The sequence below is a fragment of the Ceratina calcarata genome, unplaced genomic scaffold, assembly GCF_001652005.2.
Source record: "Ceratina calcarata isolate Rehan_Ccalc_2016 unplaced genomic scaffold, ASM165200v1 scaffold253, whole genome shotgun sequence".
NCBI classification, from domain to species: domain Eukaryota; kingdom Metazoa; phylum Arthropoda; class Insecta; order Hymenoptera; family Apidae; genus Ceratina; species Ceratina calcarata.
Genome location: NW_017147345.1, coordinates 119,919 through 141,485, shown reverse-complemented (window position 1 = coordinate 141,485; position 21,567 = coordinate 119,919). Strand labels below are relative to the sequence as shown.

The following is a 21,567-nucleotide window of genomic DNA, read 5'->3' as shown; positions in this document are numbered from 1 at the left end:
CGTGAGGTGAACGTACGCTGATTCGTCCACGGGATATTAAATCCTTTCGCGTAAACGTCATTTCGTCGTTAAGGTGTCCGCGAATTTCTAAATAATGGATTCGTCCGATTCCTATTTTGATGGCGACGAAGAAAATTTGATACCTCATTCAAAAACGATGTTGCATGTCTCATTACTTCGGAGTCATTTATTAGTAAAGTTGTTAAAATACTAAACTGTATTCTTAATCATTAATTCTTTACGTTTGAATGTGATGAATCGCAGTCTTGGAAGTGAAAAATATTTGCACGTGTCACGTTTTGTCATGCGCGTTACATAAGAACTTGTGACTCATTCTTAATTATAAGAGTGTTACAAAATTGGAAAATAATCATGCGGCGCCATAAACTTTCATGTCATTGTGCAATTTAGGCTTGATTCCGTTTATGAGAGGTAAACACTCTATGAAGTCCGTATTCGAATAGTTGCTTTAATCTGACTTTTAATTCGGGATAAATTATTTCTAAGATAGTCTTAAACACTCAGCACATGTAGAATAAATCTATTCTGCTATGCCCCGAGTAATACACCTTGCTCGTTTCTCTATATCCGCACGGTCGAACGGTATATTAGCCCATAAAAGTTTTATAGTAAAACGATTTCGAACGTATGCTTCCCCGAGTTAGACATGACTTCCTCATACCTTATTCGTTAGGAATCAGGGTTCATTCTCAACGCGAAGTAGAGCCATCTCATTGTAGATACGTTTTTCCACGAGAAAGTAGAAGCAGACGTTCCTGATCAGACATACTACATATTGTAGAATTCGATTGGTGAATTTTGAAGTAATAAATTTCGCGGCCGCCGGTCGATGGTTCGCCGTCAGGTTATGCGCGAAAGTTGAAATTTATGCCTCGGTTGTTTATGATCGGCCAGTGATAAGGGATCTACGGACGCATGACAAATGATCCCGTAATGAAAAGTGAAAGATACTGCGCGTAGTGGGCCCCGGGTCTGCATAAATTTCAATGATTTAGTGCGTCACGCGTGCCGCCGCGTATCCACATTGAATACATATATGGGGATCGATAAAACTAAACCAGGGGATCAATCGATTCAGGGAGCGAAAAGTCATCGATAGCCCGCGTATGCGAACGCTCCACCATTCCATACCTTCCTCGTAGATATTGGAATGCTGCGTATAAAACATCGTTTCGTTTCTCAAGCATACATTTTCACATCGAAAAGGATGGTATTATCTTCGCTTCTTCATCGCAAGATTAAATTATTTGGTCGACAAGATTTACAGTAAAAACGTTGTGTTTGAAAATTATACATATTTCATATGTTTCAACCTGACGAATCTTGTAATTAATTGGAAAAGGAAGTACATATTTTAAGAACAGTTTGATAATGATGATTTATTTATTGTCTCGTGATTGCAAAATTTTTTGTTCGATTCCTTTTGTAGTTTCGCCTTTGCATAGAGAGTTGCGTAAAAGCTTACGTAAGAATATGTACGTAATAACATTGTAAACGGTGGTACTTACGGGTTGGCAATAATGTTTCTCTCCGGCTAAAGCTCGAGACAAACTTCCGTCGCTAATTATTTGATCGATACGACAGGTTTCCGACGAACGTTGAATAGATTGTAGAAAGTGCAAGATCGTACAGCCATTCATCGGCTGCCCATATTTCAAGCTCTAGACGTAGAATTCGATACAATTACGTCTTCATATATTTTCTAATCCATAATATATTCATTTGTGTTTTTTTAATCTTGAATACGACGATTAGTAGATTAATGTCAACGACAAGATATTAGGTATGTTTTTGTATTTATGTATAGTAAGTAATCGGAGACGAGGATGCATTCGCATAAAGGAATTGTCAAATAATAGTTGTCGCGAGCATTCGTAAAATTGTAAAGTGTAATATCGCTGGTCACGCGTGGCATGCCTGTTCGTGTCGCTTTGGGCCGGAATGGCGATAATCCTAGATTGGCCGAGTGACACTGTAATCGTTAGCGAAACGATCTAGTCCTAGTCGTACGGCAGCAATGACCACGTAGTGTCGTAGCACGGAAATCGTCGTCAGGAGCAGTCGATCGATGGCGAATAACGCCGGTGGAAACGCTGGCTAGGCTCCGGTAGGTTAGGTAGGGTGCTTAGGTGTTACAATGATTATCCGAGAGGGACAGCGAAAGGTAATTATGCCCGATAGAATCGGCGGGCAAGAGTGAGAACGGTGTATACTTTGCCACGGCGAATAAAGAGAGACGGTGAATCGCCGGCGCGGCGCCGACGTCGAGGAAGACGGCGAATCCTCGTAATTACCTCGAAGTGAGCTGCTTTCGGCTTCACCCGAGCCTTCGAAACTTCGGGAATAAATAGCGTTCCGTATTACCGATCCGGGGTCAACGGGGGCGAAAGCGAGGGATCCGCCACCGATCGGATCCAGAAACTGTTACGTTCGATCGAGAGTTTCGTTTCACCGGGACGCGTTAATTCGGCGTACTTGACCCACTCGTCCCAATTCGTTTCCAGGTTTTTTACATCGCGTTCACACGCTCTTTATGAGCTATGCTTAAGACAATGTGGACACTTGTGCCACACACAATATAAGAAATAACTTACATGTATTTACTGTGTTTCTGCGAACAGCTTTCGCTGGACAAACGGTGCATCGAAGGATTTGTTCATTTATTCATAATATATGTGTCATGGTTAATGATCGAATTTTTAAGAACGTCTGCCTTTCTCATTCATAGTTCTAACCTGTGTGAAGCCAACATTAATTCCTTTCTTCCTCTGTCAGTGATCAGTATACCAATTTTATTCTGTTTGTTTGTGTACGTTCAGACGGTCTTTTGTCTTCTAACCATTTGCAGTATTTAAAGCTGATTAAATATTAAAATGTATTATTCTTATTCTCGTATTTATGGAATATTTATGCAAGAATATTCGATATTGCAGGGAACATTCACTTAGCGAGTAATACGGTTACCGGAAATCCTTTCATTAATTGCATCACATTATATTTACGCTTTTATGAAAGAGCGGAAGCGCTTAAAGTATCACTCATGCTTCCACTAACTAATTAAACTTTCTGAAAGTGTCTACTTAAAAATATCGAAGGGACAAATTGAATTATAAATTAACGAATTCTTCGCGCAGAGACCATCATCATTTTTCGATTGTCAATCAAATTTAACACTGGCAGTTCGTCTTTCTCAGTCTGTACCCGCTCGAACCTCGATGGAACGGTGCCGAGCTGGTGTACCGTTTGATTTCCTTCAGGAAATCGCCTGTCCGCATACTGCGCATACCAGCCACGATACACGCACCAATGCGTTTACAGTACACAATGTTCAGAGCATCCGAAGAAGAAGGAACTTGTACAATACACAATTCCGCGAATAGGAAAAAAATTAAAGAACATTTACTGTTCCTTACAAGTACTGATTATGCATTTAATTTTACACAATCTATCAATTCCGAATGAAATTACATTAGAAAAACGATGACACGAACAGTAAGTTTGAGGAGTGTAACAAGTTGTCCTGAAAGGTTGAACACACTTCTCTTAGTTTGCCTCGTCAGTGCCGCCTGTCATCAGTTAAGATTCAATCCGTTAATCTATTCCCGTAATAAGGAACCCATAATGAGTCGAGGCAGACGTCTATATCGAGGGTGAAGGGGTTCCGTTCGTAGTGGGAGACGTAGTTACGCGTTTCTGTTCGCAGTTCACGAGGTGAAGCACAGGAATACGAAGGAAGCATCGGATAGGTGCGGGTAGGCAGGTCGGGCAAGGGAAAGAGAGAAACGCAGCTCGGGACGGTGCAGGATGTGGGGTAGGGGGCGATAGAATTGGCGGGGCGAGGTGCGGGCCGATGGTAGGGGGTTAATTAAGCCGTCCTAATATAACTTCTCCTCGGCCCCCGAGTTATCGAGTATTATTCCGCAAATGTGTCGACCTCAAAGACAATGCCATTCCAGGAAAATTTATTTGTGTGTCGCTGTACCCACTGCCATCTCTGCCGCCTCGAAACAAACCCGACGAAACTTCTGCCCGGACTCGTGCAACTTAATTAAATCGACCGTGGCCGCCGCGTTGGTCCTGTACGATCCGGCGACTTTCCGTCTTTCTCTTGTTCTCTCTTTTCTCGTTTACTTTTTTTGTTCTCTCATGACATTCTTCTGAACTGTTTCCTTCCGCTAATTCGTCATGACACTTTGAGAACGATGCTTATTTCATTAAACTGATGGTCCAATCAATATCCATGTCGATTTAGTCCAATTGTACAAGTAAATGTGAGTGATAGTAAAAAAAAGTCGTTCGACACAGGGTGGCTGAAATTTTGATCAGTATGTAATATGAAGGATGGCGGCTCCGTCCTAAGTTTAGACTTGTACTACTTAATTTCTCAATCTGGATCTGGGTTATGCAAGAATAGGAGATACTTATATGAATAATAGAAATCGACTGCAATCTTCGAGCGTGCCACATTTAGTATAGTTTATAATCTCATACATTTAAGATCCCGATTGAGAAATAATACGTTCTGTATTATTCACAATCAGCGGTTTCTTTCTGTTTATTTTAATCCCCCTTGCGTTACCCGTAATAATGTAGTCAAGTAAATCTCTGACTTATTTCGTTATGTACAGTTCAAATAATCGTCAGAACTGTTCGTATAGTTTACAGAAAAAACAGTATGGAATAATGTCAAACTCTGTGCATAGACAAACCATAGTATGTAGTTGAAATCCCACGAATTCTCCCTGCCGATGGTATCGAATGTTGAACGTATCTCAAGTTACGATAGGGGTGAACGATCGTCGCGTTTGTCAGGAGCTCTGGCATTGTTGCCTCGGCACTTGGCACAGCGACGGTCATCGCGATCGTGGCGGTAATTACGTGCTGACGTTTTCCTCGGCAACGTCCAAGTCAACCGGCATACCGCGCTGCGCCGCACCATGCCGCGAAGATACTTCCCAGAAGTCATCAGCAGTGGACGTGAGTCGTTCAGCACATGTTAAGAGATCCACTTGTCGTTCTTCAAGCAGAAAGAACGAGGGGACGAGGAGGGTGGGCAGGGAATAAATTATTATTACCCTGGTAAATCCGGTCAATCTCGTCGACGGGAGTCTCCGATGCGATGCGATGCGATGCGATGGTGACGACGGGAACAACACCGCCAATCGGCGCAATGGAGACGCATGGGAGTGAGGGTTACGTTACTCGCGTTAATCCGCGCACAGAATGATTCCGACACTTGACATTTCCTTTAATAATGGCGTCTTCATTCGTTGAACCGCAAGTTCAAGTTAACCGGGAAGCCTTGTGTACGTTCTCATTCTCGCTACGCGTATATCGCTGACTGTATGGAATTCGTACGGGGAACCCTCTCTCTTCCTCTCGTCTTCTTTCTCTCTTCTCACACGATGTTGTTTTTATCCGTTTGCTAACCGTTGATGAAAATAGTGGTTCGCATCTGATTCGATGAAAGCAGTTTTAACTAAGTTTCTCGGAAGACTTTCTTGCACGGAGTTATTCAGGGGCAATTAAATTTAATTTTTGTCATAGAAATTTCATTCCACGAACATACAGGATACATTACGTTAATAAAGTGACTTCAACAATCGTCTCAAGTATTTGTCTTTAATAAAGTTGTCTTAAAAAAAGACAGTCAATAATATTTGCGTGTACACGTTGTTGGACGTCATCATTTTCATACCACATATCAACTTATAACTTTGGCCGCTCTTATTGCTAGTTAAACTTTAATACAATTTAATTCTGGTAATTTTACGTGATGCATTCTAACCTGAGATCTGACATCATGCAGCAGACACGATAATTTAGCAACAAGAAACAATACCAAACCAGGATAAGCCTGTATTAGACATGGTAAAAGGAAAAAGACAGTCGTATCGTTTTTCTTTTTTGAACACTTGATTTTTAACCATTAGAGCAACGAGAGTGGACACGTTGTAATTCGAATAAGGAATAATATTATTCCAAGAGGAGGCTTATTATACTCGGCGACCGATTTCCGTACAGTCCTTGAGTTACACAATCCGGAGCCAAGTAAGATCATTAGCAGATGCCTCGGTGTTAATGAGCGTAATTCTAGATGTTCCAGCGATACTGGCAGCGCGCTCGCGGTTCTACTGCTAAGACGATTATTCTGGCTCCATTCCCTTCCGTACCAAGTAACTAACAGTATATGATCATAAGTAGGTACCGGTCAATATAGATCGTGTTGGAAAAAGGTTAATCGGTGTGTACCGAGGTTTCTCCATTATCGTCGTCAAGGTTGAGAAACGTAACTATCAATGTCGAATCAATTTTCTTCTTCGGCCCGTTACATGAACCAACTTAAATACGTACATATGTATATACATTATACACTCTCGTTCATAAGTCGGTTAATAGAATTCACGGTCAAATAAGATGTAAAAACAGTACATCCAAACGAAATTGAACTACATAATCATTTATTTACAAGGTTTCTTATAAAATATAATTACAAACAAACAATTGTATAATACACTTATTAAAATTCGATGACGATCACTAAATATATGTATACATATTTTTCAACCAGTTAAAGTAGAGTAGGATTTATTAATCCCAAGATCCTATATAGATTTGTGGAAAGTCTATCAACGATTTTGTCCTGAGGATTGGCCAGGAACTCATAGACAGGAACGTGTATGTATGTGTACAAGATACGAGTAAGAGAGAGAGAACAAATTAGCTCGCTCAGTATTTTTCATCGCGACCCGCGAGCTTCGTAACAGCCGCATCGTAATAACGTTCCTCCCGTTCCTCGCGCCGATCCTTATCGGAAATTGATGGTTCAAAATTGCATTCGCCTCGTACATTGCTTATAGAATATACCGTAACACGTATGTGGATACACGCGCGTCCACACGCGTGTGGGTACGTATATGCGTAATTTAACCTGCCCCTCCTGAGGGAATCCACTTATTTGCTCAAGTGTTTTAACTCCTGGCACCGGGTAAAGCGTATCTATTAATTAATGTCGTCGCCTTTCATTCTAATTGATTTCACGCGTGTACACTCCGACTTATAAGTTTCCCATTGCGTATAATTTTCTTTTTTTTTTTTCGTTTAATCAGCACGTGACATTCCAACGCGAATCTTTCATCTTTGTACTCATTCGTCATGGAGGAATCAATTATCCTGAATCTTTCTTTAATACCTGCCTAACTCGTTTTGAATAGGTGTAGTTAATCATTAAACGTGAACATCATTTTATGGACATTACGTAAATGGAAAAAATTTGCGAGAGTGTAAGGCTCGAACGTAATTGAAAACGTCTTCGATGTAATTGTACTTAATTATCATTTTTATAATATTCACTCAACGTTCTATTAAGCTTATGAGCTTATTTTTCATTTGTGTAAAGGTTTGAAATTTTACTCAGACAAGACGAATTGACAGCTGTTAAGCTTTTTGAAGTTTCAATTTACAAAACGGTTTGGGTCGCGCAAGAATAAATGATAGTCGCAGAACGATAAGTTGGCAGAATTCCAGATCCAACGTTTTATTTCAGGAATGCTTTATTTGATTTGTTCTAAATAAAATACCTTTATTGTTATGTTTGCAAAACAGTAATCAAGAGTTATGGATACAACTAATAATTGTTTTACGAGTAGTATCGCCTGGATGATCGAAACTTTTTGACTATAAAAACATATGAATATTTTTTAGTACGTTTTATTCCTTTCGTTGCGATTGGTTCTGTTCGCGGGTGCACGGGTTTGCGAATTTGGTACAATTATTTTTTGCTTTTACCAGAGAATCTAGTTTATGAACTTCGTTTATCTCTATATCCACTTTATTATAATAGAGTTATATTTATTATTAAATTTATCAGAAAAATACAGAATCGTTGTACAATTGCACTAAATGTTGAGCAGAATGAGTTAAATGTAACCGAATCGTGCGTCTATGGGTATTCGCGTGGTACGTAAGGTTAATTACCGTCCTTGGGCACGGCGTAGAATCGCATTAGCTAATCTCGTCGTTGCGCCTAGACTGCGCGAACACGCGGGAGGGAGTTAATCTCCATGTCTTTGATTTTTGGCTAAAGAATTTCAGCGCGCTACAATCCAGACACCCGACTCTCGACACCTTGAACGCCCTGTGGCAGTTTTAGTCACCCATCCCACGTCGGTTGTAGTACGCGTCGCGTCGGATTTCAACGTGAAAGCGGGACGAAAGCGCGAAGAGTCACGCGACTCGCTTTTGCGAAACGAAAAGACTTTGCTTGCCTCGACGCGATCTAATAAAGTCCCTTCCCTCGGATAGGAAGGCTAACATTATTCCACCCTTTGACTCGTGTTTTCACCTAATCGGCGCGGTGCGGCGGCAATTCGCTTTAAACCCGTAACACCAAAGGAATCTTTTGCGATAGTCTTTGCGTCTGTCTTCATTTTTAATTCCTCTTTCGACTGCGCGACAGACGATCGTACGCCTCTTCTTCATTCACGTGTACGAATTTCCATACGTTTTCGAAAGTTCATTCTTTGTAAGACTGTACCGAATTTTCTATCCTTAGATTCTAAATTAATATCGCTTAAGCAGCTCTTGTGAACTATAATACATCTGAAATATATTCTTGTTCTATAACCAAATAGGCATTTAATTATCGCACTTCTATTAGAATTGTTCTGTTTCACATTCTATAATTAATCTTAAAACTACAGAATACTTAGGATATTACAAATTGTGTCACCTTTAATGATCAAATGCAAATAATCAAGATTAATTAGGTACGACATCAAGCATCGTTTGCATAGTGAAGTACCTCCAACTTTTAAATTCGCTTTTCGATTTCATAAATTCTCATGAGGTCTCAATGATGCTGGTCAATAAATCCGTTAAACGCCAGATCACTCTTAAATATTCAAATACATCCCATTTAAATATTCACCTCGGTAATTATTTAGAACAGAGGCTTTCTCGACGATTTCAATGACTTTGAATTATGAACAGTTTTTTTCTATGTTACTACCGTTCGTGTGGAGTTTTCGAAGTATTTGCGAAAAACGAACAATTGCTACTGCTACACTGAAGTTCAGTTATGTACCATCGTACCTTCGATCGACCACGGAAGGTAGGTTTCTGTTACGTCCTTTACAATATTTAAAAATAATCTCGTAATGGTGTCAAATTCGATCAACATAATCCACGTATGCAATCAACGAAAAGCCGTCCCGGCCAGGACACATCTAGCACGATTCCCTTAGAATCCTGTAGAACGCCGTCACCGATCGTTTATCAATCGGAATTATTGATCATCGGCCTGGCGAACGGTAGCCTAATTTACAGAGCGAGAATGAACGGAACTAGCGAATAGGAGGGATGGGTTGGCGAGCTTAGGGTAGCAGAGCGTAGAGGCCAGAACGACACTCTTGGTAATCCCCCGGTCCTTCCCCTGTCGTTTCCAGCGAACGACGCGACGTGATCGGAAGGGGGATCGCGATGCCTCACGGTACTATCGATCATTCGGCAGGCCTCATAATTAGCAATTAACTATATCCATTAGTCGGTGATATAATTACCATGTGCTCCTACTACCGACGCTTAACCTGCCGCACCGCCGTCTGCACGGCGCGGCGCGCGTTGCGAGGGGCTGATTTTCATGGCATTAGCAGGTACATCACGATAATTATACGATCGATTATTCTGGGTGCCCCACGGGGGGTCCAAGGGACAAAAGTAAGAGGGGATGAAAATTGCTCCCTTCGTACCCGGCATGCGCCTAGTAAACTTAGTCGGTTTCGACTCAAATCGATCTATCCTACTTTCGATAATTCAAGGTCTGCCTGGCCTTTCAACGCTACGAAATATACGACGTACGTACGTCCTGTCACACAGACGTTTCGTCCTTCGACAACGATTGCTTCATCATTTAGACCGACCGATAAGATTACACTCCGCGAATGAAATGAGACTACATCCACCTACGATCGCTTAATTTTATTTAACGACCCGTCAAATTGTTGTCGTCACCGGGAAAGGAGACATTTATGGACGATACCGAGGGAGCGAGATCGATAGTTGTGAAAGTTATTAATCCACTGGTAGTTGTTTCAACGTCGTGGTTTAGGTATACAAGCTGCACATATATCCGTCCCCACTAGCGACTCGTTCTTTTCCAACGTCGACCGGTCGAAATGGAATTTAATCACCGAAGAAGTTAGAGAAACGGGCCTGTGGACGACGCGTGTGCCGCGCGGCGAATTAGCCGCACGAGACACGGTGTAGTGTGTAGTTCCACACACGCGGGATGAAAGTTTCAGTTGCCCCGACCCTTCCCGGTAATTATTATCGTGGGATTGGTATAACCGTTGATTATGGCTATTATAAACTGTCGGGCAAATATAAGAAGGTGAGGTAGGGCGGCGCGAGCGCGCCGTTAGAGGTGGTAGTTGGAATTAGCTCCGGCTAGGATCGGCCTAGAACTATCTTGGATACCGGCTGATTGCGGAATTAGAATTTATATGGATCCGTGCACGCGAGCCGCGGCAACCAGTGGCTCTCAATTTTCCGTTCGGATGAGTCCTGGCTCCCAATGTCCGAAACGAGCCCCATGATACGGACGGTCTGTTTTCGGGCCGCGGTCGGTTTACGATTAATTCTAAAAGCTCTCGATATACCACTTAATTCGGGCAACGATATCAGCGATTAACGTCCAGCAATGATGTGGCGCCTACGCATCGCCCCGCCTCTGGCGTTCAGCTCGCCAATTCACTCAAAATCTCCCTCTCTCTCTCTTCACCTCGTCCTGTTCCGGCCGAAATCCACCCCCGATGCAACACTGTCCACCTATCCCACTCCCACATTTTCACCCGCTTCTGCTCGTCGCACGCAATGAAATTACTACGCGTCCCATGAAAATAATCTAATTGAATAACGCGTCGTTATCATTTTTGCGTAATAACGACCAGAGTAGACCTTGGTCGTGATTTCGGCGCGAAATACCACCGCCGATATGTTTGGTGAAAACGATAATTGTCGAATATAGCTACGTCGACAGTGCAATACGGGCCGATTATATTCACAACCTTCAGCGGATTAATGTTGCAAGGAACGATGCTTGGGGAATTATGCGGTGCGATGTCGGAACAGGATGGATCAGCTTTCCAGTATTCAATGTCGATCTCGATGAATGATTTAGCTTCTTCCGATTCCTCTAATTGTCCCGTCCAATATTCTATCGTTTTTCCTCATATTCTTTCTTCCATAATTTTTAACTTACACTCGATTTAGTTTCGATGTTATGTCTCAATATCATTTGCAGCCTGATAAGCTGACGACTGCAAAGGGTTAATATAATCTGTTTGACGAAGCTTGGTCTCTCTGATATACTTTCGATTTTAATACCCGACCCAGCGACTTTTAATCATCAAACTTGTTATCAATCTCTTTTCTGGATTACGCTAGTCATATACAAAGTTGCATGACAGAGTAGTGTAGGTTATCGAAGGAGAATTCTCGGGTCCGGAATCCCCGGATTTCCGGCGGCTGATTAGAGCCCAAGCTGCTTGAATAATATTTGTCGTCGACTTTTCTTCGCGGGCACAAAATCCGCGCCACGTTCGATTCTCCTATGCATATGTAAGAGCCGTGCCCGGCACTCGAATTGATGAAATTCCCAACATTAATTGTATCACAATGGTAATTGAATCTGCGGAGCGCCGTCTATTTGAACAATAGTTGGTTATATTATGTAGATTCGCCGTCGTAGCCTCGTGTTCCTCGCCATCCAGCTTGCCCCCTCTTTCCGATTCTCGCCCCCCCCCCTCCTTCTACTTGTTCTCTCTCTGTCTTTCCCCTTTAACACCCCCATCTTCCCGTTACCATCGCCGCTCCACACCCCTGTTCACCGTTCCTCGTTTCAACGACGACTACGACGACGACGACGACGACGGTTGCCGCAGCACCGCCTGGCTGTTTAAACACAGACGATATCAGAACTACCAGAACTAACGTACGGAGTTAGCACGGGTTAGGTGGCTCGACTACGGTCGCCATTATCATAATTGCACGTGGAGTTCCTTCGACGAAACTCGGCTGACCTGTCGCACTGGGAATAGACGATGATCTCTTCGGTGACCCGGAATCAGTGCGAGACCAAACTTGTGACCTTTGGCTAGATGTCTTGGTCTCTTTAGAGAAAAGAATTAGATGTTATCTGCTCCCTTAGTTGCAATATGCTTTGTACATATTTGCTTACACGTATATTTATACTAGTGTTTGTTTTATTTGTACCATAAAAGATTTTGATAAAGAGTCGTTACTTGATCGATAATCATTCGAAATCGATATGCGATTGCCTTCTTATATTCGTTTCTCATATCCCACATAATTTGTCCATTTTTATTCTAATTATCATAGATGTGAAAATGTCATCATATTTAAATCGCTCTTTACTTTGATAGAAATATAAGAATGATGATTTTTCATCAAAATTATATTGAAAATATTAACTATTTTCGGATGAGAAGCACTGCGTTGTCAGGTAGGAATTCCTTCGTCAAGGTGAATAAAGTTGCAAAGGCGGTTCTTTCCGTCGAAAGAGGAGTAGTATCTGTAAAAGTAATATACCCTTGTTATAGTCTCAAAATGGCATCATGATATAATCGCATAAATTAAAATCACGGTTCTTCGATGATCGTGTTCTCTTCCCAGATTTAAACTGTTTCTTTTTAATAATAACAACTAGCACATTCTCGTTGACAATTTTCATTATAAAAGTGAATTGGAAATTAGTAAAATAGAGGCATTAGCGCGTCGAATGGTAGGTGACAGCTCGTGGAAGTGAAACGCACGCGTCGCGCATGCAGGTTGACACCTTCGCTAATCGGCCACGTTGGGACTATCCGGCACGGTTCGACCGTGTACGATGATATACCCTGGGTGACGACGGAGGGACGGACCTGTGACGATATTAGGGACGTGTTAGGTTTGCCGAGGGATCCCTCAGGGGACAACAAAAGGACCACACGCACCGGGACGTACCGATGAACAACGTTATATTGCACCGAAATTGCTCCGGTCCGATGCCCTCTCGCTTCTGAATCTCTTTTATTCCTTTTTATTATTCTTTTCAGGGAGTAACGGTACTTCGTCCAGTGAATAAAGAATTTTGATCCTTTTTTTATTAACTTTCATCGTTACAGACAAAACATTTGCATAGCCAATTATTTTCTTGAGGGGAGTTAATCATTTTTATGATTCCGATGCAGTTTATTGATTCCTGATTTTTAACACGTATCGTTAACATTACTATTAATTATACTTGAAAATCTTCTTTCTTTATAATGTCTTGAATGAACATTTATAATTCCTTGCGTATCGTTTGAAATTAAAGTCAATAAAGAGTTCCTTTAGTACTCCTAATTACTTTTTCGGAACTTCCTTAACTCAAACTGAGCTTAAGCAGATTAGGATTCAATTTTTCCGTAGTTCGATCTGCGGCAGGAGCGGAGGGAAGGGACAGAGGATAGAGGGAGTGATTAAAAGGCAAGGCTTAGATAGGTTTCGGGCGTCTACAGACGGGCATTAGCTCAGGGTATACGTAACAGGACTATCGGTTCCGAATTTCGAGAAATTCCGGTAGCTTTTAACGCCCATTCTGGCATCGCCCGTACTCGTGTTAGGCCAGGGCCAGTCGACGTACGATCGCCCGATGCGATGTGCGGCGGACTTTGCTCGGTGGCGATGGTGTTCTCTCCCACTGCTGCTGCTGCTGAGTTGGTAGCCCTGGCTGGCTGTGCCTGCCTGCCTGCCACCACCTCATTTGAATTTCTAATTAGGAAACCTCCATGCAATTATTGGATTAATGTAAATTACGAGAGCTGGCTCGGTCTCCGCCACCGCTACCGCTACCGCCGCACAAGGGTGGAGCTGTCTCTTTTCCTTCCTCTCCTCGTGTATACACCTGTCTCACTTTCCATAACCCTTTCTCACTCTGCCCGACTGTACTTCGTCTCTTTTCGACTCGATCTCGAACGCTGTCTCTGTTTCCTCCCTCCCCCCTCTCTCTCTCTCGCCGGCAGTTTATCTCTGTCTCCCTTTATCCAGTTCAACCCCTTATCGTTCCTCCTTCAACTTTCCTCTGTCTCTGCGACCATCTCCCTTTTCTCGCTACACTTCTCTACCCCTTTCCTTCGGCGAGCCTCTCTTTTCCACCCCTACTCCTTCTATCTCGGTCGGGGTTGGGGATAATTAAAATCCGTTGATTAATATGTAAATTTAATAAGATTACTGTTCTAGGAATGCCCGGCGCAGACAAGCGGCTGCACCGCGACTACTTGTATCAGGGCTGTGGCCGTTGTACCGTTTGACTGTCGTTCAGGGGGGTAGGTTAGCTTGACAGGGAGTTTCTTGTCGGGCTTCTTTCGAACACGCCGGATACCAGTAACATCACGTAAACAGGAAATTATGATTCTTCTCCTTCCTCGTTTATTTCCGACGTTCGTTGTGGATAACTTCTTCAATTATTCATCGCATACTTGGCTCGATCTAGATTTAAAATTTTAATGAACATTGACAAATCTTCTAATTACAATTACGTTTTGAAATATTTCTTAAATAATTCATTCTGATGTTTAAGCTCATCAAAAAAGAACGTTTGATAATTGGTACATTTCATTTAGTTGAGAGAGTCAATAATTTGTTCGGAAGAATTGTACGCGGTAAAAAAGATGACGAGGGAGAAATGATGATGAGGGAGAAAAAGGGAGGGTAACAGTATCAGTGGATGACAGAAGCTATCGAAAAGGGGGTCCACGGACGGCGAACAATTTTTGTTGCTGCGTAAGCTAAAAATACGATTTGAAAAATCCAACAATGCAGGCCAATTCGCAGGAAAATGCGCTAGTCACCCGAACGCAGAGTCGGTATTGTTCGCCGGCTGGACACAATGTGCCCGATTGCCGGTCCCGGATTTTTACAACACTCACGACTTTTTTCGCGCACGTCGCCCGACTCCCACCTCCCCGATTTCACGTCCCCGTGTGGTCCGTACGTGCGCGACTGCCAGAGACCGACCGGGCAAACCACCTTTTTTGTTTCCTTGCCCGTTCCTTTTTTTTCCCACGACATCGGCTCGCGTCGCGCTGTAGCGAGCACCAAAACTGACCGTAATTGTCGCGTTGCGCGATTTGCATAGCCGAGCCGAAAAGTGTCCGACGTCCTCTGGCTGATTTCCCAGACGAACCGATGCTTTTTTTTCTACCGCGGGACCACAAGTGTGTAAAAGCGTAATCCTAAAAAAGAAAGGGGGAAACCGTTGGTTCTCGAGATTAGTTCGGTCACGTGCGTAGATGCGTCCAGACGGTCTGGCACGCGCATTTCTGCCGGTGCATCGCTGCGTTCTTACTCGTACGTTTATTAACTCCCCCAAGTCCGGCCCTCTGCTGCTCTCTGTTGCAGCGAATCAAGCAGTGGCACGAATTTTTAATTACACAGCCGGCTCGAGCAGCGTCGAGGAAATATCGTCGTGATTAGCTGGATTGTATTATGAGAAACTTGTAACGAGACGGGTTCAATTAATGGATTTTCCATGAGAATCGTGGACACGAACGGACTGTCACTCTGCTCGTTGCCCGCGCTTGTTTTTTCAACGAGCTTCGCGATTGTTGTACCAGTGGCGAAGGATTCCTGTTTGGTGTAATTTGAACGTTTGATTATGCTCAAATAGATGAATCGAATGTTGAATGGAAATGTTCATTGCCTGGCAAATTTCGGTAAATTAAATAAGCAAAGAGAATAGCGATAGACTAAAGAACATGAATTCTATTTATAAGAATTATAAGCGAACTGGTTTTCGTACATAATAACTTCGTCTTGGGAACCTTTGAGGACTCAACAATATTATTAAGCTATTTTTCTGTGGAAACTCTAAGACATAAATTAAAAAATTATGTTTAAACAATATACGTAATTGTACATGATTTCGGTATTTATTGTGTGTAACTACTATACGATAAACGGATCCTTTTCAAAATGAATAACTCGTTCCCAATACAACGACAAAGAATGTCCGCACATAACATCTAAATGTCTCATCAAAAATCATAGTAATTGTTCAGTGCTCAGAAAATTTGTAGGACTGACTTTAATAGGTAGGCCGCTGGTCGATCGCACATGAGTTTAGACCGCGATCCAATCAATTTCTCGTCACCTAGCTGAAGAAGCCGCCCCTCGTGCCGCGAAAAAGGGGGCAGAAAGTTATTAAAATTCTAGTGCAGCGGGATCGACGTCGACTGGCCAGGAATAATTAATCGACGAACAAAAAGATTCTCCACCGTCGCGCCGTGTCGCGCCGTGCCGCGACCGCTGGTCGGTCGTTCCATAAATTAAGATAAATTCCTGTGACACGTCGATTCGTTCGGTAGCCAGGATCGTTGCCAAACATCGACGCAGTTTCTCGCCGCTCACCCCGGGTCGCTAGCGCGACGAAAAAAATGAAACAGCGAGTGTACCAAAAAGAGGAGAGAAATAAAGGAAAAAACGAGCAGGCCATCGGTATTCCACCGGCAAATCTGTCACACCCCCTTTAGCCGGCTTGTAGAACGGAACTGACGCGTATGCTAGCACGCACACGATCATCCCCTGTGCCCTCGTCTCCGCGATTTCACGCGTACGCGTAGAACGGGCGACGGCGAGCGTGTTTCACGGATACGCGCACGCACGCACGCCGCGCCCGGTTCTGTACATCGACGCGACGATTCGGCTACTAACAAACCCAATAAAAATAATGCACTTTCGTGCATTTGCAAATGAACGTTGTCATTTTATTTCGACGGGAATGAGTCACGTGGTGTTGGTGTGCGCGCGCTCTGGGGCTGCCAACAGCTCCCGCCGCTGATAATAATTATGGATATTGAGAATGGTTATCGCTGACGCCCCGCGTATTACTGCCTCGGCCCCGGTCGGCTCGGGCGCCGATAAACAAATTTCCCGTGTCCCAGTCTACGGACATGGCGCGGACCGACCGGCGTCTAACTTTTTTTCCGCGGCAAAAACGAATTTAACCGCGCCCCCGGGCCATTACGCTTTTCGAGCGACTCGAAATTAGTTTCCCCTTAGCACGCGGATCATGGCTGATATAATGCACATTCAATTATTTTCTGCGTTATGTTTGCTTCGGAAATTATCAGCTTCTTCGGTTCCTGATAATTTATTTATAGTTATTAGTGGATGTCAGGCAACTTATTAAATTCATCAATGGACTGGAATAGAGTTTATACATATTGTATAATGAGATTCTGGTGAAAGACTGATGAAAGATTTTTAATTTTTGGAACACGGAAATGAAAAAGTTCTGCAGAAAATAAAACGTAACACGAAAAATGTGAACATTTTGCAGGAAAGAGAATCAGAGAACAAGAAGCGCTCACGTCGAAGCGCAATAATAGTTTATTGCTCGTCAAGAATTTTAACATTGTTAGTTAATTCAATGACTTATTGTTACATTTCACTGAAAATTTTTTATCAGGATTATAGGACCATTTGATCAATATTAAAAACTAAAGTTTGCATTTAAGATAAAAAATTGTAACACGTAATGAAGGAAATTGTGATATATGTATGTATTATGATGATCAATGGTGGCATTGAAATATTGTCACAAGTAATATTAATGTTATCTACATTACAGAAAACACTGAATTTTAAAAGATGAACTACTTCGTATTTTTATACCAAAACGCGGTTGGCTTGTTAAATAACTATTTGTTAACAGAAACAGAAGATGAAATTTTTACAGCTATTTCTAATCTGGTTTCGAAGTATTGCTATGCTAATTTAAAAGCGTAAAAAAAAGTAACGAGGAAAGCATTGCCGTGTATCCATTTGCGATTTTCTTTTTCAAATGAATCGCCTGGCGCACGCATAACGCGTAATTACTGTCCACCAAGCTGAGTGGCGGTACGCCGGCAACGTTTATGTGCCGGTGGTGTAGCGTTCAGTTATACAGAGTCCATCGATGGTCGTCATTTACGGGAATGTCGCATCGACTACAACCGATGCGATGCGTGAGCACTCGTGCGAGCATGCCGGCTATTTATGAATTGACACCGCATTAGGGATATTGCTTAACAATATCGACACTGTTAGCTCGCCGAAGGGTCGGCGTGAAAAGCTGTTATTTGAAACGCGTTATCGTTGCAAGTAGTAATTGCGAGATTGCCGTACACCGAGTAGGCACGATCTCGGGGGTGAGCGCATTACGCACCGATGCCGGAGTGTTCTCGCCTAAGCTGGGAGGGATCGACGTAGGGAAAATCAGTCGGAAACTCGTGCAAGTTTTACGCCCGAGAATTATAAATTTCGACACGGTGTTCGTTTTTAATCAGACTTTCGATCACGTCGTTGGAGTTAGGTACTTTTTGCGTTTCCTCGCGGGTAAAAAAATTCATCGAATCGCATCTTATTAATTTCCATGCCTTGGGATCTCGTAAGTAACTAAGCTCGGTACTTGCGTTTATATTCTGCAATTAATTAACGGTGGTTCGCGGTGAGCCTGAAAGGAGAACTTTGTGTGGACATCGTCGTAATTAAATTCGTTGCTGCGTTTTCATAAAAAAAAAAGAAAATAATGAGTTGAAAAAAGGTGAAAAAGAAATGAGGGTGGGGTAGCGGGAAGAAAGAACAAAAATATAAAAGAGGGTTACGTAATTTCTGACGCGTCCTTTGCGACTCCTTCCGTGAACGCGTTCCAATAGACCGCTCGAATTCATAATTATGAAAAAGTCAAACGGCAAAGCGGCCGCCGCCAGATGGAAGGAAACGAATTCTTCCTGATAACAATAAGGCGAAACCCGGCACGCACGCGCCTTTTTTTCGACTCGTTGTTAGGTCGATGCTTTTTGCGGTTTCCTCATTACTTACTCAACGCGTTAAAATAATTCCGCCGCTGGAATTAATACTACATATTAAAACTATCACACTGCTTGGTTCGTTCGCCGTTCAGTTTTTGTTATGCCTTTGCCGGTAGACTTTCAACGGCTGTCCATTGTGCCTACCAGCTAGACTTGCGCGCGAACCGTTAACGGTTGCATTCATAGCATGTTCCCCTTAAATCGTGCCAATAACACATTTTAAAAATACATCTGTTATACTTGTGCTCACAGTGGCCTTTAAGTCGTGATATACACTTTTGTTATTACCTATGCTCATCAACTCTGCCATAATAAAATAATGAGACATGAGAAATTCGCTTTACCATAGATTATGTACAAATAAAATGTTTTGCAATGTTTTGAAGAAATAATGCATTCTTTTATTTCTTTATACTTGTTCTACATGTATAATAAATAATAGAGTAACATGTTTAAAATCATTGTTTACATAGTGCATATAATTTACAATATGGTACAAGACGTTACCCTGTTAGATTCCTACAGTAGTATACTTGATACAAACGTTCTCCGATCTTCATCGTGGAGCTTGCATTAAAGTGTGCGTCCTGGTATAATATCGCGGCCTAGAAACGAAAGCTGGCCTTCGGGCCTCGGGTAGAGCAAAGGGGTGGCACGATTGAAAGAAAAAAGAAAAATAGAGGTCTCGCGAGCGTGGCAATTCTCAAACGACGGCGGATAGAATGCACGCGGAGCCGCGTGAAGTGCATAAACTTCCTGTGACGCGAGCGGCAGCGGCCGAAGCGAAGGCAGAAAACCGCGTGCAAGTTGCGGGCGGCGAATGCGCGCGATATAAAACGCCTTTGTCTTGCAAAAACTCGCGGACGTATATCATGCGAGCCCAGGCCACCGCCGGGCATTGTTTCATTCTCGCATAATTACCGCGAGTCACGTTTTAAAGTTGAATTTCACCTAAATAAAGCTTAATGTTATTATCGCGGCTAACGGCAAGCGCGCGGCCCAGCCCGCCTGTCGCTATTATGAGCCCGGTTACAGTCTCAAATGTCATTGTGCCGCGTGATCGTTTCCACGATATTAAGGCGAAACGACGTTTTTTCTACTGCCCTTTTACCTTCTACCCCTCGGCTGCAATCGACGTTAATTAGATGCACACCATACTACATCATCGTTGCCGCTGTAGATTATGTCCCCCCAATGCCTGTTCACTTCACAAACCGAACATTTCTATAATTTTTTAATATGCGTTTAATACTCTGAAATCTTCATCATCTCGCCGATGGTCATTATGAGATTTGTGATGTAGTTTCCCTACTCGGATTAAAATTCTGGGCATTTTTATTTCATCATATTCGCTCTTGACTTTTATGAATACGAAGCTTTTAAAATAAGTATCTGCTTCTTCTGTATATGCCTTGCTATGTTTCTCATCCGTGACGAAGTGTTATAAATTATACAACACCGCATTATTTCATTTTACGTGTATTTGTGAATTAATTAATTGAGACAGTCGATAAATTGTTTGTTGCTCTATTCAGGGTAAAATTCTTGAACACAAAGCGCATTAGAACCATGGAGATAATACATTTATCTCTATGATTAGAACCGAAACGAAATTTCGACTGAGAACTCGTACAACAGTTCACGATAATTTAGCGTGCACGCGGGCTCCGTTACACCGTAGCGCGCCGACACTGACGTCAGCGCTAAATCAAGAAATTAATTACTAAAATTGCAAGAAAAACTGGAGCGTGTCGATAACTGATACAACTTCATTAAATTCGCCGATCGATGAGGAATGGTGAACGCGACGGCGGTAGCGGCTGCGGCAACGGCTGCGGCAGCGGCGGTGGTGCGCGGGCAAAAAATCAGGCTATTATCCCGCCGAAAACGGTGGTATTGATAAAACCCGCGTCGCGATCACGGCCGACCGGACAAACACAATGATAGCTAGCGAACGAAATTTTTTTCCATCCCTCGGCCCCTCGGCCCACCTGCCTCGTCCATACTCCTCCCGCGATCCCAACGCCCCTCGTGTGCCTCCCGCTCCACCCCCCCTGATCGCCCCTATACTACCCCTTTCGTGCGTCGTTGCTGCAAAACTCCGTCGGCGGGGTATAAAAGTCGGCGTAATAAGCGGCGAGCGTCCAAAAGGGGTCGGAAGGGGTGGATTAACCGACGGTGGCCGTTGATGGAATAACGTAATACATACGCGATGTTTAATTAATCAATTAATAAGCGTATTATTGTTTTGTTTAATTAAAAATAATGAATCTCTCTCTGTCTGTAGCGTTGGTGGGCGGATTTACCAGCACGACCGGCGTCGGCAGCATCCACCGTACGTATCAATCGCATTTGAAAGCTGACGCAGGCTACAGATGATTATGTACATACCTATGCTTCTGTTCACGTACAATAGGTTTTATTTTAGTATCTTCCATCATTTTTTTTATAATGCACGCAAGGGTTGTTGGGAGATTTAGTAACGTAATGGGATTGCGCAATCTTTCTCTCGCAAGTGAGAAACATGAAGAAGTGGATGGTATTGCTTTTTGCTTAAGGATGTATTGGCTATACAGTCAATCCTAAAAGTTTATGCACTTTAGAAACACATTTTTTAAAAAGAAATCAGACGTCGGAAGAACGATGCTAATAA

General features: G+C 42.8%; 1 protein-coding gene across 3 annotated transcripts in view; it reads left to right on the top strand.

Annotated features, from left to right (window-relative positions):
- The window catches only part of pdm3 (POU-domain protein pdm3), a 178,567-nt gene that overhangs the window by 112,890 nt on the left and 44,110 nt on the right, over positions 1 to 21,567 (top strand). For 2 of the 3 annotated variants that reach the window (XM_026812039.1, XM_018021441.2), the window contains exon 3: positions 21,202 to 21,249. The exons of the other annotated variant lie outside the window; for it this stretch is intronic. In XM_026812039.1, the coding sequence (XP_026667840.1) occupies positions 21,202 to 21,249 (48 nt within the window). The remainder of the gene's footprint in view (positions 1 to 21,201; positions 21,250 to 21,567) is intronic. 3 annotated transcript variants of the gene reach the window in all.